At 38.9% G+C, this 16,939-nt stretch overlaps 1 protein-coding gene across 6 annotated transcripts in view; it reads right to left on the bottom strand.

The window, feature by feature from the left end:
- The window catches only part of MAP3K4 (mitogen-activated protein kinase kinase kinase 4), a 106,913-nt gene that overhangs the window by 16,264 nt on the left and 73,710 nt on the right, over positions 1–16,939 (bottom strand). For 3 of the 6 annotated variants that reach the window (XM_037023891.2, XM_037023909.2, XM_073219861.1), the window contains 12 exons: positions 15,807–15,964; positions 13,925–14,041; positions 12,361–12,460; positions 12,188–12,271; positions 10,982–11,248; positions 9,359–9,508; positions 7,193–7,354; positions 6,605–6,738; positions 5,981–6,059; positions 5,163–5,241; positions 1,854–1,950; positions 896–1,039 (listed from right to left, as the gene is read on the bottom strand). In XM_037023891.2, the coding sequence (XP_036879786.2) occupies positions 896–1,039; positions 1,854–1,950; positions 5,163–5,241; positions 5,981–6,059; positions 6,605–6,738; positions 7,193–7,354; positions 9,359–9,508; positions 10,982–11,248; positions 12,188–12,271; positions 12,361–12,460; positions 13,925–14,041; positions 15,807–15,964 (1,571 nt within the window). The remainder of the gene's footprint in view (positions 1–895; positions 1,040–1,853; positions 1,951–5,162; positions 5,242–5,980; positions 6,060–6,604; positions 6,739–7,192; positions 7,355–9,358; positions 9,509–10,981; positions 11,249–12,187; positions 12,272–12,360; positions 12,461–13,924; positions 14,042–15,806; positions 15,965–16,939) is intronic. The other 3 variants (XM_037023895.2, XM_037023900.2, XM_037023907.2) reach the window with 3 other exon arrangements.

Below are 16,939 nucleotides of genomic sequence, written 5' to 3'. Positions count from 1 at the left end.
CATCTATTTTAAATTCAAAAGCTGTATGCATCTTTCTGCTAACATTATAGTAATATTTTTTCTTAAAAGCAGGATACAGAGCACTGAGTTCCTTTACAATTTCATCTTTTTTGATCAGATTACCCTCAACCCAAGTAGTTCTATTTGACTCTATCACCATCTTTGTAGGAAGACGAAGATGGTAACTGTGTGTCCCTTCTACCAGACACAAGGGTGGAATTAAGAGTAAACAAATGCCCTCTGACCATTAAGCACATGAGACCTTGACAAAATCCTTTACCAAAACAAACAACCAGAATGGGAAAAACTGCAATGCCCTCTTTACTTATAACGAAAGACCTCATGTAGGAGACTTAAATTTTTCTGGAGCTTGCCAAATTCCTGATAGCTCTCTCTAGGAATGATCTACTCTCCAGATGAGATACTAACTCCATGAGTCTTTTCCACTTTTATAAACTAGTTCTAATCAACAATGTTGGAAGTTCAGAAAGCTGTTAGAAAAATGATCCTCCTAAAAAAAGAATTACCACCTAATGGCACTGGCTAGATGCCATCTGTGCACTGCCTGGGGCTCCTCAGGCAAGGGCTGCTCGCCAGGATTCCCGCCCCCTTCCCGTGGGAACCAGGCTCTTTCCTCCGACCCTCTCTCTGCAGAGGTACTGCTGACTGCGGGTCGGCTCGGTTTGGTGGTTAGCTCCAGAAAATATGAAAATCAGGCCTACGACCCACGGAGGCTGGGGGTGCCAGGCCCCTGGGGCCATGAGAGCCCATGGGAGGCCCTGAGCAGCGCACACACCGTGGGGAGAGTCCTCCCGGGACCCCCCGAAACTGAGGTCCCCGCAGAGGTGCACTGGGGAGGGCCGAGGACACATGGACGCCAGCGGAGCAGGACTACCTGGTATCATGGGCACTGCTGGTGGGTTTGGGCGGCGCAGGGTCGCTGCCCGAGGGGCCCGGGCGCCCAGCAGCGGCGACGGCAGTGACAGCAGAAGCAGCAGAGCTGCCGTGGCCCCGCGCATCCGAAGGCACGCTCCGAGTGCTGAAGCGAGAAGAAGAGCTTCAGGAACACAGAGGACAAGAGGGACAGATGCTCGGACAGCTTTCAGTTAAAAATAAAACAGGGTGAGGAAGTGAAAACTATTTAAATATATCAAATGCAAATTGTTCTTTGATTGAGATGCAGGTCTAGGTGTGAAAAAGAAAAACTAATTTCAAACTAATTACTTTTAAAAATAACTATGGTCCTTTCCTAGCACATACTGTCTGATAAAATTAACTTTTAAAAAGTGATTTTTCCAGAGCAGGGAAAATGCTCACTACCTCAAGATGCAGAAATGCCACCACATTCAAGGTAAGTATTTTTGATGTACTAGAGTTTCTGAACTCACTTAAGTATTTAAGTCACTTCATAGTTATATACATACATAAAAGTCAAGACTGGAAAGATCATTCCAGCTTTTTCTCCACTTTTAAACTGCTAGTTAGTATTGTTTTTCAAATGTTTACTATGGTATGCACACTCAAACTTGTTTTCCAAAGGTCATTTTCAAAGAAAGAAAAAGAAAGAATTATTCCAAAGCTGGAAAGCATTTAGTAATAGCTTAAGGTTAAAAATAAGCCGAGAAGCTAAGTTATCTTGAAAGGTCCAAGTCCATTTTAAATTTGCATGCCTTTTTCTTTTGTAAGGCACTGTGGTATGTCTTCAAGATAACATAAATGAGAACTTATAAAAATATATGAACAAGAACACAGAAAAACTACACATCAAAGCAAGCATTCAGTGGCTTTCAGAATATTAGCATGCACAACAGAGAAGACTCGACAGAGCAAGTGACTAGATAAGCACCAAATACCTGAATCCCTCTGGAGTCGGGATAATTAGATGTGGGTTAGGAGGGTCACTATGGCATCGAGGTACCTTCACAGGACGGGGACTGTTCCGATGAATAGCTGCCAGTGAAAACAGTGACAAATGAAACTTATTAAAGGCATCAACAGAAACTTCCAAACCCAGCAATTAAAGGACATAGGATGTGACTTAATTTTGCTGGTGACCCAAATAAATCCATTATATATGCAAGAAAATCATACTACATATACGAATCTTGTGGAAAATGTCACTTTCTGAAAGTTGGATCACACATTCAAACTTTTATCCACCAAAGCCAATTTTAAAATCCTGGAGTGAAAGTATACAACATATGCAAAACAAACCACATAACCCATTTTGAAGACTGAAAATGTGAAAATGTGGCTTATGTAGCATGTCTCTAATAAAAAGGAGGTTTTCATGTTATCCACACTTTTAAAAAGATGCTGGTTGGTAGTGACATTTCAACAGGTCCTGAGTTGGGGAAGACGCTGTCATTTTCCTGAGTCATGAGTTTTACTTTATTCCTTTAACAAAACTAAGAGGATCAGGCACAGTTTAAATTGGTTATTCTTTTTTCAGAACATGTTGTTTTTCTCCTCTTCTTTTAAATATTCTGGTAGAAGGTAAATGTGGATAAAATTTAAAGCAAAATTCTAACACTATATAAAATTAAAAGTGAAATTTAAAAGTGACCGTACCAGGACCAGGTCACCAGGTCACTGATGGCTCTTGCTCCCCCAACCACTCTGTCACCAGCAATGGCCGAGGGCTCCACTGGCTCCCTTCTGCCTGACATATTTTCCTCTTAATTCTGACTTCATTTTAACGCTCCTTAGCTCTTTTAATGTCACATTTTCTCTTCATATGTTAATAATTTTAGTCTACATATTTTTTATTTTAAATGTTTCATCCTAAGTAGAACTACTTCCATGGTGTTTGTTTACGTTTAATAACATTACACAGGAATAAACCGAACTACCAAAAAAGGAGAGATCAGAAGGGAAAACTTGCAAAACAAAAATCACACGATTATTGAAAAAAAAATTCAGGCCATTTGTGTTCCCTAGCCTATTATCTCCATTACCACAATAGTAAACTGAAAAAATTCCAGTAGCAACAAAGGGTAAAAAGGAAAACAACAACAACAAAAAAGATTTGGTGAGAACGGTGATGTCTTGAACCCAGCAAACATACTGGGAACTACTGACTTAAAAATTACTACAAAATTTTCCAACAAAGGTATAAAATGAAAACTTTCTGTTAAAACACATACAATGTTTAACATTCTTCATGTTTGAAACAAAACATTTCTTTTAAGAATATGGATATCTAACTGTTGCAAAACAGTGATACTCCATTGAAAAGAAAATCCAAATAGCCAATAAACACAAAATAGCTGCTTAAATTTCACTAGTGGTGAACGTTTATTATAGAGATGTTTCTCATGGCAGAACCTAACAAAATGAATACCCATATGGAAACAGTGGGACAGTTATAGTTACCCGTAATGGGCACAATGCAGTCACAGAGGAGAATGAATTGGGTCTATCCCTACTGACACGGGGGAATTTCTATAACAGGTAAGAAAAATAGGAGATTAATATCCAATGTGATTCAATTTTTACACAGTAGAAGAAACAACCCTATAGATGTTTGTGTGATTATATAAGCCTGAAGCGAGGCATGGTAGAATGGGTCTGTTTAATCATATGGAAGGCTATCTAGCAGATCATTATCATTAGAACATGGGTCGAGCAATAACAACAAAAACAAAAATGACAGTTGACATGCTCATTCAGTAATTCTCCTGTAAGGAAAAAGTACAAATGCAAACGACTGCCAAGTATCAACACTACAGGTTTATAAAATGCTGTGACCTCACTGAATCCTCATCAGCATCCAGGTTTAAGCATTAGAAGAGGAGGTTCAGTAATATTCAATGAGCAGCCCCAGGTCACTCGACTGTCAGGCGATCTGACTCGCAGCCCAGTGCCTGTCTCCGCCATCCCAGCGGCCACGGGGACAAGGACACCTCCGGCCTACAGAGAGTACTATCGACCACCTGAGCTAAAAGCATTCATAGAGAAGTGCAGTGAACAGCTAGTGATTCACAGTTAGCAGTGAGACCTGTGAACCAGGGGGCCATAAGCATTTTTTTGTAATATTTTTCTACAATGAAAATGATTCCTTATGCAATAAAATATTTTAAAGAAGTAATTTTTACTGAATTAGTGTTCATACATTCTTAGAGAAATATTCCAGGAAATGAGAAAAATCGAAGTACTTAATCAAAATTACTGAACTATTTAATGAAAATATGCTTAATCAAAGTCAAATAAGAATCTACCATTTTTTATATAAAATACTCAACCAATTTTACAAATGATAACTCACTTCAAAACAGCCTTGGGAGAAAAAGAGGTATAAACTGAAGTGAATTTTAGAGAGAAAGAAGTTAAGCTCTAAAACCTGTCTACTAAATTTTCTATAGCTAGCAAGTTCCCTTTAAGATACAGTCGCTTGTCAGTAAACTACCATGTAGTTTACTGGGCGAGGATGGGCAGCCCACTTACATGTATGTATTATTTTATTCTGTGTAACTTAAATTGTTTAAAATTTCTAAGTTTTCATTTTGGGATTTTTATTACATCTAAATACAGTTTTGCTTTTATTTACTATCACAAGAATGGGGTAAGACACAGCCTTTTTCTGATAAATATTTTTAAAGTTTCAACGTATACTGTAAAACTGTCTATTAACTGCAATTGAAAACTGAAATTAACTATATCGTAGCATAATTTAACTTTTTTTTTAAAGTAAAACTAAGGAGGAATTTACGTTACTGGGGAAACTGGTACTCAGGAAAGCTGTGGGGAAAACCAACTCCTCCTTCCAGGAGGAGGGTGGGACAGATCGCTCACACTCACTCACCAGCCGCAGCAGGCAAGGCCCTCGCTCCTTAACGGAAACTCACTTCCAGAAGAAAAGATTTTAAGGGGGAGAATAGAACAAGAGTGTTGGTGTGCAAAATCAAAAAACAAAACAAACTGAAGTTTAACATTGTTGACAAGCACCGACTATCTTGCGTTAAGATTTTAGTCTTCCTGTTGGATTTTGAGAGACTGCTGTGGAGTTCTCTCTATATATACTTCACGCCTATCAATTTCATTGTCATCTTCCTGGATATTCTTAGAGAACCTCCACACCAGTTTAGATGGCTACTATTACAAGACGATGTGCTCACCCAAACCAGTAGGTTCTAGGAGAAATGCTGTGACTGCTGTCTTACCAAGGTACAAACCTGTAACAGGACTGTGTGGCTTTCCTATTACGTGGCCAATGCATTCATTCATCAGGGCTTGTAAACTCTAGAAACCAAAGGAAATGGGAAGGGGGAAGAGAAAGAATGTAGTTTCTCTCAATTATAGAAGTAGCACAAATTCAGCTTTCAGAATAAGAAATACTCTATCCTTAACAAATATTTTCAAAGTTAGTTTAAAAGAACATAGGTATGAACTAAACACAAACTGTATATAATTTAAAATCACATAATAACAATTCCATTTTTATAAGTGAAAGCAAATGAGCATTCCACTCTCCGTAATGTGAGGAGGTGCACAAGCAAGGGACTTCTGTCATCATCTCTGCTATCTGGAGGCTAAAATGAATGAATTCACATTGGAACATCTTTTTGATCTGATAGAATTTACCAGAATAACAGTGATAATTTAACAGATGGCATTTTGCTTGCAAATGATGCACAATGAAGTAAAAGACCCAATCATCGTTTTCCATTAAACTGCTAAAACACAGCAACATCCTCAGCACTTTATAAAATACGAAAGTTTGACAGATATTTTAGAAGCATCAGGCTTCACAAGCTATGCACTGACTTTAGTCAGTTCACTAATATTGTTAGAGGAAGAAAAGAACCCTGAATATCCTACTATGCTACAAAGAGTGCTTTAAACTTCTCGCCACTGCCATTACAATCATGTAAAAAATATTTAAGAACCACTGTTAAATATTTAAAAATACACAATCAGGAATAGACAGTGACCAACGTATTTGTTTTATAATGAAAAAAAAAATCAGAATATTCCATACCAAGAAATCATCTTCTGGCAAAGCCGAAATAAAGGCAGGTTCGATGGCTTGCAGGAAGTCAAAACCTTGAGTTGCCCACCTATTACGCGAAAGAGTTCAGTCACCAGAAACCATGGAAGTCATAGCACTTTAGTCTGTACAGAACTGAGAAGGGATCCAACTGGAAAATTACCAGTTAGGACAAAACCTGCATTTTGTCTCTAGAGAAATGCCTATGGTTGAGTAAGTTTAGAGTATGTTCTGGGAAAGAAGGGCAAACACTTCTCAAAAGAACAGGTCACCAATTTGTCTTCCATTTACTCTAAGTAATAGGCTTAAATTTTGTGGGAGGGAACATCATCAGCACTGAGGAAGACCTGGCAGGCAGAATGCGAACTGCCGGGAGGATAACTCATTTTGGAGCAATTTTTTTTTAAGTTTTCCAAAAGTTATGAGGTTTTCCACATAAATAGTTTTATTTTTTTTAAAAAAAAAACACAATCCCTGATCATCAAAAAGCTCAAATGCTCTTTTTTGTGTCATTTGCTCAGAAATCCCACATAGAATTTAAGATTGAAATACTATCATTCCCACACGACTCACGAAGGGAACAGCCTAGTGGGTCTTGTAGCCACTTGGTCTTACCTGGGTCTTGTACCTCGACCGCTCTCACATTTAGTCAGGACATAATTCATCCATTTCCGGGCAAAGCTTATATATCTGTCTCCTATCTTCTGTTTAAACTCTCCAGACATCAAACGAACCACTTCTTTATGATACTGTAAGATTTCATGTACATCAAAATAAAGAAAACAATTATACAAGTACCTAAACACTGTAATGCCACATCTGTTTAAAATGTCATTTTTCTAAAAACAAAAGGCAAAACCCAATTACAATTTACATATTCTGAAGAGTATGAAGTGTTATAGAGAACATAATGTCTTAAAATGCATTTGCACAATGTTTTACTCATAGGTTTAAACCAAGAATGTGTTTTTATGATAGTAAACATCTCTTAAAGAAAGCTCATAAATCTAAGTAGATAGCTGTTAGCACAAAATAAAAACTCAGCAACTGACATTTCTGATGTTCAGCACTGGTATAAGATGACATTCTTGACAAAGCTGTGATTACAATCAATCACATCTGCTATACAAGATACATGATACTTTTGTAAGTTACAAAGCAATGCTTAAGTTATTACCCATTTTCCTCTTATTTTGTACCTACCTCAAACCCAAAATTGTACCCCTGAATCATTGCTTCTCGGTAGTATTGCTGCAATGTGACAGACTCAGATTCATCAACTTCAGCATCAAATTCTGAAGTGAACATGTGGTCCACTCGGTCAATGGCATCACTTATTCTGTTGCAAAGCTCTAATGCATCATTCTAAAGAGTCCCAAACAATAATTAATCCAAAATAAAGCAAATCACACAATACGTACTCTATTTTAGAGAAAGATTTTTTTCATTATCACAGACATGTTAACCATTGTGATGTATTACAACTGTTTTTTTGGTTATTCAAAAGAAATGACAAAAAGTAGAAGAAATTATATTATTTTCATTTTTATTTGTATTAGGTATTCTTTAACATTTTATGAAGAACAGGAGGAAAAACACCCATTTAAAACAATAATGCCTCATTACAATATGGTCTTTCAATAGATGCTTTTGTCTTCAATATTTATGCCTATCAACCAGCAGTTGCTTTTTCCCCTGGGTGGTTGCGGAAGCTTAAGTATGGTTTCAATCCCAGAGGGAACCGAAGACGTATGTCTAAATGACCGCTGCAATGTGACCGAGTCACACTGCCCCTCCCATCCCTCTGCTACTCCCTCACTCAGAGGTTCTCAACCAGGGCTGGTTCTACTCCCCACCAGGGGACACTGGCCATGTCTGGAGATATTTGTGGTTGTCAAAACTTGCGGGGATGGGGTGTGAACTCTACTGGCCTCTAGTAGGTAGAGGCCAAGGATACTAAACACACTACAGTACAGGACAGCTCCCTAAAACAAACAGTTATTGACCTAAAATGATAGTAGTATAGAGGTGAAAACTCTGCTCTTGTCCCAGCTTTGTTGCCTCCCTACAACACTGCAATGGTTCCAAACAGGGCTCCCTGTCTATCCACCCCAAGGCGCCATGTACGCATGCGCGGTCCAGCAGGTAATCCCCACGTACTGCTCCACACCACCATTCCTAAACCCTCACCAACTCTCTGCGGCTTAGAAAATAAAATCCTAAATCTCTTAATAGCTTCACTTTTGCCCACCTGGTTTTACCAGCCTTATTTCCCACTACCTTCCACTGCATACACAAAAACCAGCCAAATCAGACCACCTAATACTCATGAGCATTACTGTGACCCTGACCCATGGGCACTGATCCCAAATATTCTTCTGTTAGTTAAGCCCTTCCCAGTTCCTAATATTTTGAAATCCTTCCAACTTAAATGTCTTCACAGTGGCAATTCCTGAATGTTAACAGGAAGAGTTCATCTTTCCCTCTTCTGCACTTCAGGGTCACAGTTCAGGTCTTTTAGGCTTAAGCCCAAGAAAAATCAAAATCTTAAATCCTTAAGCCCAAGAATAATCAGAATCTTATATAATTTTGCACTCCTCCAGAGCTCACTGACTCAAACTAAAAGAAAAGGTAAAAGTTCCCTGCCTTGGTATTGGAGTGGAATGATAATCTGTAAGAGAATTAGGCTGCTAGATAAATAAGATAATCAGATTAACAGAAGAAAACAAATGCTTATCAAACTACATGTAATTTCAAGAAGTGTTTTTCTTCAAGAAGTCAAACCTTAATGTGACTGATTTATGACAAGACTGATGGCCTGTGGGAAAGTGAGGGTGAGACCAAGATTGGTAAGCAGAGTACAGGACAGAATCTAGTGAAAACAGAAAATGATGGGAAGAGAAGGTGAGGCTCTGGCTTGCCCTGAGCTTTGAAGGCCTTTGTGCCTTTCTACTATATTTAATTTGGCTGAATTATTTGTTAACCAAAAGGATAAATACATCTTCCTTTAGATTACACATTATTGGAGTACCTCTAGAAAATACTGGTAATTGCTAAAGAAGAAAGAAACTTGGATTAGGAATGAAGAGACCTAAATTCCAGTATTTACTTTGCTACTAACCAGCCATGTGACCATTAAGAAGTCACATAACTGTTCAAATTTCTGTCCTTTCCATTCTACAGTTCCAGGAAAGATTCAGGAAATTTTAAGTTTGGAAATAGAAAATGTGTACTGGGAAGAGAAGGAAAGTGGTGAGGACAATTTAAGAGCTCAAACCCCTTAAATGACATTACATGTTAACACTGCTTTTTCCACAGCATTACACCCAATGTAAGTAAATTAGCCAAGGAGCGCTGAGGGTGAAATACCTTCAGCTGCTGCAAAGCTTTGGCGATGACTGGCTGACTGGACGTCTGCTCCTGGCGTAGAGTCATGAGCCCCTCAATGGACTGTTGGAAAGCTTTTCTCTGAATTGTGAGATGGGAAGACTGCATGACAACTAGTAAGAGATTATCCACCTGGAAGGAAAATCAAGCACAGGGTTTCAAAACGAACCCAATTACTGTTTCCCCATTCTGGTTCAGCCCCTCAACCAAACACAATGTCAACCTCAGCAGGGCTACCAAGCCAACAACCATCTGATCCAAAAGCAGTTTTTAGGCAAAGCTGCTCCCATAGAGCCACGCACTGCCATGGGCCCTGATGTCCAGGACCTTCAGCACAATGGGGAAGAGTCCCAGGAGCTGTGTGGGCATGATGTCTTTGAAATATCCTCAAACCCCTAGTCATTCAATATTCCTGCTGCAGAGAGAGAGAGAGAGAGAGAGAGAGAGAGAGAGAGAGAGAGAGAGAGAGTGTATGTGTGTGTGTGTGTGTGTGTGTCTGTGTGTGTGTGTGTGTGTGTGTGTGTGTCTGTGTGCGAGTGTGTGTTGTGTCCAGGCAGCATGTGAAAATGGGCAACACAGGAATAAGAATGGGATCAGATGAGAGGCCCTGTATAAAACAGTAAGAAATCACGATTATTTTTTCTTTATGTGACAGTGAGTCATTGCAGTATTTTGAGTAGAGCCGTGATGTGATAAGATGTATGTATTATAATGATCATTCTGAAAGTACCCAAACAAGCAAACAAATATAGAACTGGAAAGAGTGTAGGTGAGGCCCGGAGCAGGGGAACTAGAAGGTGGACACTGCAATAGTCCAGGAAAGGGGAGGCAATGTCAGACTTTGGCAGTGGCTCTGGATACGCAGCAAAGGGTCATTTACTGGAAATGCCTCAGGCTTGCTACAGCTACTGTTTAATCAGAAGGGTGGTGGGCTGAATGCGTATTACTGTCACGTTCTGGTCTGAACAACTGAGGGGACACAGCACTATTCACTGAGACAGGGAGATGTGCAGAGTCTAGCAGACAGCAGGCCAGGGTGCTCAGCTCGGGCCAGGTTGCACTTGAGGGGCACCTGAGCGCCCACCACCACTGTCCCGACCTGAGCACCGAGAAGATGAGAAGGCTCCTGGCCATTCTAAGCAATGAGTGCTATGAATTGTCATGGGCTACCTGTCAGGTAAGGGATGCGATCGCCTTTACTACCAAAATGAGAACTAAATGGTAAATCACCAGAGTACTTAAAAAGCTGGGATTCCTGGAACTAAAATTAGATGAGTAAGACACTTCCTTTTACATCATAGGTATAGAGACCTAACTACATGGCTAAACCAAGAAAAGTTAAAAATTAAAATATTTCAATATTCCAATGTAATTTAATATACATACAGAATTTGATGGCATCTTTTAGTAAAAATTATGCTTAAAATTATCTATTAAAACACTGAGACATATTTTGGGGAAGTGTATACTTAAGACTAGTATGGCAGTTAAACAAGTCACTCATGAGATGCTAGTAATTCATTTTTCCTGAAAGTGCTTTCAGTGATAGTGCTTTAAGGCAGAGGGTAGGGAGCAGTGGACGCGGGAAATGGGAGTGACACACACCTGCATACTTCTCAGGGTATCAACAGTCTCCACCTGAGGGACAATTTTGATGGGCTGTGCTTCCCACATGGCCCAGCTGTCACCTGCATCCCGAGTGCGATCACCGTGCTTGGTGAGAAGTAGATACGCATCAATCAGTACATCATCCGAGTCTTTTGAGCAGTCCTTTCCTGCAGCTGCATTGAGTAACTTCAAAATGATGCTCTTCTCCTCAGCAAGGGTGTCTGGAACAAACACCTGCAAGTTTTCTAAGCCAGGAATCTGTACCTGGAAGACAAACAATCCAAAACCTTAAGTTAAGAAACGTCATACATTATACAAACGTTATGTCAGGTTTCGGGGGGAGCTGCTGGGCTGCAGGCAGCTGCGCTGCGTGTGACTGGAGGAGGGACGCGAGCGTGTGAGCGGGCTGTAGGGAGGCCTTGTGATGCTCCCCCACTCGGGGCACCCTCCAACTGCTTTATTTTTAACAACCAAGAAGACACTCTTAGGGGAGGAATGTCAGCCTGAAACGACCACAATCAATGCTGGTTTGTGATGCTTATGGAAAGTCACTTGACTCAATAAAAAGGCAAAAAATGTTACTACACATTCACTAGTTATCCTCAGTGGGGGTATCATAAAAAGCTACTTGAAGATCATTTTAACAAGGAACATGTGATTATGTTGTGCAAATGACATATAAATGTGAATAGGATAAAACTGGGGACTTGGAATAAAATTTCCAGTAACAACATCATACACAGATCCTAGAAGTGCTAAATTTGAAACAACTTCAATGGAAGCAAAGATGGTGACTTGAATAGTGGCTCTAGTCATGACCAGGACACTGGTGTCACAGAGTCATGTAAAAGTTCAAATTGTTTCAGGGAATGTGAGGGTGAAAAACAAAACAATTTTTTAAAATCAACATATCATTTTTATATACATTATTTAAAATATATATGTGTAACTAATTTAATAAATAGTATGAGAAAATATAAGTAAATATTTGATTATTTTATCAATACTCAAAGCAAGTTAATAAATATGAACATCTTTGTTTTTCTAATTATTTCCTTGGGAAACTATGGGATAGTCTTAAAAGTGGGGTCAATGTATGGCCTGCAAAGTTTAAAATAATTATGATCTGGACCATTAAGAAGTTTGCCAGTTTTAGAGTAAAGTCAGGCCACACGTGTCAATTACACCATCTTAAATATTTACCTTAACATACTGTTTTGATTTCAGAACATCCAGAAGGTCTCTGACGGGGGCTGAGAGTATGAACTCTGCTGCTATTTCCAGGTCCTAGGATCACAGTTACAAAGAAAGTTCTTTAGGGTCAGCTTTTTGAAAAACAAGAAAAAATGATAATTGAATCAGAATTGGTAATTAACCTTTCTCAACATTTTTGCAAATCCAAGTGCTTTGGAGGCTCTTTCCCTGGCTTCGTGGAAGAGCTCCTTCAGTGCCCGGCTGATCTCTATAACAGATCTCCTGCAGAGGTAATTGACACCTGGTCAGAACACACTGGAGCATACTGAGGAATAAATGGCAACAAAGGAAGCGAATTCCAAATCACATTAACAAAGGCTGAAGATTTTATAAAGGGGAGCAAGCAATTACTGAGAATGTACTCAAAACATTCAGAATCTTGCTCCTGTAGTTTTCTATAAAGTACTTACATTCTTTAAATAAGTAAGGGACATTTAAAAACCTTCAAATAACAGTAAGCTCAGTTTTTTAAAGATTTCTTTATGATAATTTCTTGGGAGTCTCAGAGGAGTTCTTGACTCCCAACTCATATTCTAACTAAAAAAGAATACATGCAAGGGTGGGCTGGTAAATGTTTAATGACTGCCTGCCCTCAAAACTTATTGTCTTAGTTGGTGTTTGCCAATATCGCGGTACATATATTTCCATGGTAAATGATTTCAAGCTACCAGAGTGGACGACATCACTGAGTGATGACGTGGGAAGGAAGTACACAGTCGTCACACATCAGCTCCCTGGAGCCATGGTAAGCCAGCCCCTGCATGAACCCCATTTAGATCCAACCCTGTTAAACAATCAGAGCATCATAAGTGCTATTCTCTAGCTCACCATCTTACTTCCTAAATTGCTGTGTTTATTTTGAATTTACCACATTAGCTCTCAAAACTGCAAGACCTTCTACAAACTGATCCATCCTGTTTCTCAGCTATTCAGCATTTTCCCAGGTGCTATTCTATGTGCTAACTTTTCTTTAACCCTGGCATAAAAATATCCCAGGTGTTCTGACACCCAAAATGTGTTTTTCATTAGATTCTGGATAGCGAGAGGAAACATGTCAGCTCTAGATCAGTCAGTTCCAGCTAAGCACTTCCTAAGACTGGATCATACGATAGTGTTGACAAATGGCCACAAAATGGCTGCATGGCTCGTAAATATACCACAAAAACAGCAATTTAACATGGTCCAGTCTAAATGGTATCTGCATAGAATTGAAGGAAATGCAGTAAGATAAGTAAAGCCCTGGTTTGATGTACTTAAGCTTAAAGTTCAACAGAAGGGACAAGAGCTAAATATAAAAATAAAATGTACCAAGTGTCAGTTAAGTGCATAATGAGACTGCTATGGGGGTTTTAAAGGACAGAACATAATTATTTAATTGAAGACATTCTAGAATACAAAGATGAATTCTACTATACTCATTTTAGACTCTTTAAACTACCTTTTTTCTACAGATCCTATTTTTATTAGGCTAAATAAATTTTAACACCTTCAAAGAAAATTCATACAAAACCATAACTAAGAGATCATACGAAAAGACAGGCAAAAATAAATAAATCCCTTTAGGTCTACTAGCCATTCATAAAGCCCAACCCCACATGGTTTGAACAAGGCGCACTCTAAGTTTGTCACCGAGAGCAGAACTACATGAAGGAAGACATGGGGGAGGAAAGAAGGCGCGGGCGCCACCTTATTTCATCTGAAGCACTGCTGTCGTCAGCACTGGTCCAGAACTCAGCACAGTTCTCCTGCAAGCCAAACTCCAGAAAACTTCCTGTAGATTTCAGCAGCATTCCTGCAATGTCACTAAGGGAACAAAAACAACAAAAGTAAACCAAAGAAGAAAAATGGTCTTCACTCATTCTAATTCTTCGATAAAAACACTGGAAGTTACAACTACTATTTCAGTAATTTAAAAACCAATAATAGTGACAGTTTTCTTTTAATATACAATCATGATTAAAAAGGATAAATCTCAATATGGTATATATCTACCTTTGTTCTACTACCATAGTTTTTCATTATAAACTTTAAAATCTTAAATTACATTCATAGTAGCTATGTATTATTATACAAATGTTATTTCCATGTCCAACGTTTAAATGATATAAAGTAGCCTCAATTATATGACAAGATGTTTATTAAAAGCTTAATAAACTAAATGACAGCATAAGAAAATAAAGTGAACTCCTTAAATGCAAGGATTTTTAAATGTTTTAAAAAATGTCCCTCACAATCAGCTTTTCATAGTCAATGAACATGAAATACCCTATAGCTGACCTTCTCCCTGAATATACTATCTAAATCCTAGGGTTAAAATGGAAACCCAAAAGTCTAAAGGAGTGTAGTAAAAATGCAATTTCTGTGGTGTACAGTGAGCAAAGGAGAGGCTAGTAGGAGATGGGGAAAGTATTTCATGAAAAGTCAAACTGTATCAGGCCTTATGGGCTATTGCTTAGGTGCTCTATGGATATGGGACTGATCTGAATAGGAAGCAAGACAGACTGGGAATCATGGCCTGAGGGATTCGGAGAGTTCTGAGACCAGAGCAAGCTCACTATTCACTCAAAATAGAGAAAGAGAAGACACAAGAACTGGTGATTAGGGCAGGAAAGTGAATATATGACACTGAGCACAGGACAGAGATGGGTAGCACTGAGAGCAATGAGTTTTGGAAGTCAGAAGAGAACTCCATGTGAAAGCTGAAGTCCTAAAGAAGGCACACAAAGTGGGAAAGAAAATATGGGCTGGGTATAAAAGGACTTATAAAAAGGAGTCAGAAAAATGAAATGGCTAATGAAGCAAGTGAGAGAAAACAGCACCAAAAGACAGCAGCAGAGTCTAGAGCCACAGAATGAACTGATCCTGTCAGTCAGCAGAGGAATGTCCCCCAGAAAGACCCAAAATGCACCCACATTTGACATTCAGGTGCCTGTCCTGGAGAAGATGCATTCATTTCCTAGAACAAACTAACCAGTGAGCACACTCCCCCCATTATAGTTTTCCTGTGTTTATATTTCTAATCTTTCACCATATATATACTCAGTTTGTAAAGAGATTCTGTGATTAGCATTACATTCCCAAACAGTATCAGTGAAAATACACAATTCTTAGTTTCCAAATGTCCCCCACTGAGACTGATTGATACACATAGCTCTAAAAGTCTATTCTACTCTTTGGAGGCCTTAGATTCTCTTTTTAATATATAACCAAGAGATTTACTCTAAGGCAGGATTTCACAACTTCAAAACTGACATTTGGGTGCATGATTTTTGTTTTGGGGCTCTCCTGTGCACTATAGGATCTGCTCACCAGACACCAGTAGTACTTCCAAGTTGTTACAACCAAAACTGTTTTCATACATTGCCAAATGTCCCCGGGGGGCATGTCACCCCTGGTTGGGAACCACCACTGTAAAGATAACACAACTTGGGTGGGAGGCACACAGCAGAAATGAACAATGTCGACTTCATGTAACTAAGCATTCAAACGTTCAGAAGAGAAGTGCTGAATGAACCAGGGAGCAGATGAGCAAGGAAGGCGGCATGCTCAGGAGCATAAGGATTCCTACCAGAAAAGTTTTCCAGCCTGTGCTTCTCCTCCCCGGATGTAATGGGTTATTTCTTTGGTGAAATTCCATTCTTCTTCTAATAGATTTTTTAAACTATGGGATGCTTGAGGTAACTGCTGTAGCATTTGGATCCAGCTTCTCATGTAATCAAAATACACCTTAGAATATAAAAATGTAAAGGGAAATATTTGAGAATAGAATTCAGCAACTCACTTTCCCCTCTGTTAACCTGAAAGCCACAAATAAGAAGGGCAAGATGCAGGAAAGATCACTGAGGCAGGCAGCATTGAGAAAGCGAGATTCTCGTCATCCTCACTCATGTCCAAATGAGGGTTTTTCTTCAGCTGTATAACTCAACTCCTCAGCAACTTAACACATTATTCACAAACCCTTCAAATTACTAATAACTAATGTGTTCAAAATGCATAGGGAAAGTATAATAAAGAAAATCAAAATAATAGCACACAGAAATTTTCATTAATAATAATATATTAGGAACATTATTTCTTTAAGTAGTTGGGGTCTTTACTTGCTTAATTACTTATTTAACTTTAGATGGTATCTTACACATTGAAAGGAGAAAATGGTCAAACTTTTTCCATCATTGCTTCCTGACATCCAGACTTTTACAGTATAACCTTTTCAAGGTTTATTACATATAAATTATGATCTATAACCACAATGCTCAATTTTTCTGAAGTGGGGTTTATAACCACCACAAGTCCTATTTTCAACAGCTTCCCATTTCTAAGTTATTTTGATTTATCTGTTGCTTAGTAGGGTTCTACTATCAATTGGTTTTTCTCAAGAGAGATTCACAATTCCTGTATTACAAAACATCACTGTCTACAGATTCTTTTACTGAAAGGATAATTTGAGTGGGTATAAAATAAACAAGTCACATATCCTCTCCCTCAGAACTTCTGAGACATTACTACCTTCTGACACCGATAAAGAAATCTGATGCCAGCCTAATCTGTCACCACTCTCCCCCTAACACTAGCTTTCTCTGCTCAGATGTTTACAGGATTCTTTCTCTAGTCTTAGAGTTCAGTTATTTCGCCAGGCTGCATCTTAGAGTTCACTGGAATGAATGTTTCTGAGATCCAGAAATAACTTTCAGTAGGCAAATT

The sequence above is a fragment of the Manis javanica genome, chromosome 13 (genome assembly GCF_040802235.1).
Source record: "Manis javanica isolate MJ-LG chromosome 13, MJ_LKY, whole genome shotgun sequence".
NCBI classification, from domain to species: Eukaryota; Metazoa; Chordata; class Mammalia; order Pholidota; family Manidae; genus Manis; species Manis javanica.
Note: the sequence above shows the minus strand (reverse complement) of the source record. Positions and strands in the feature narration are given on the sequence as shown.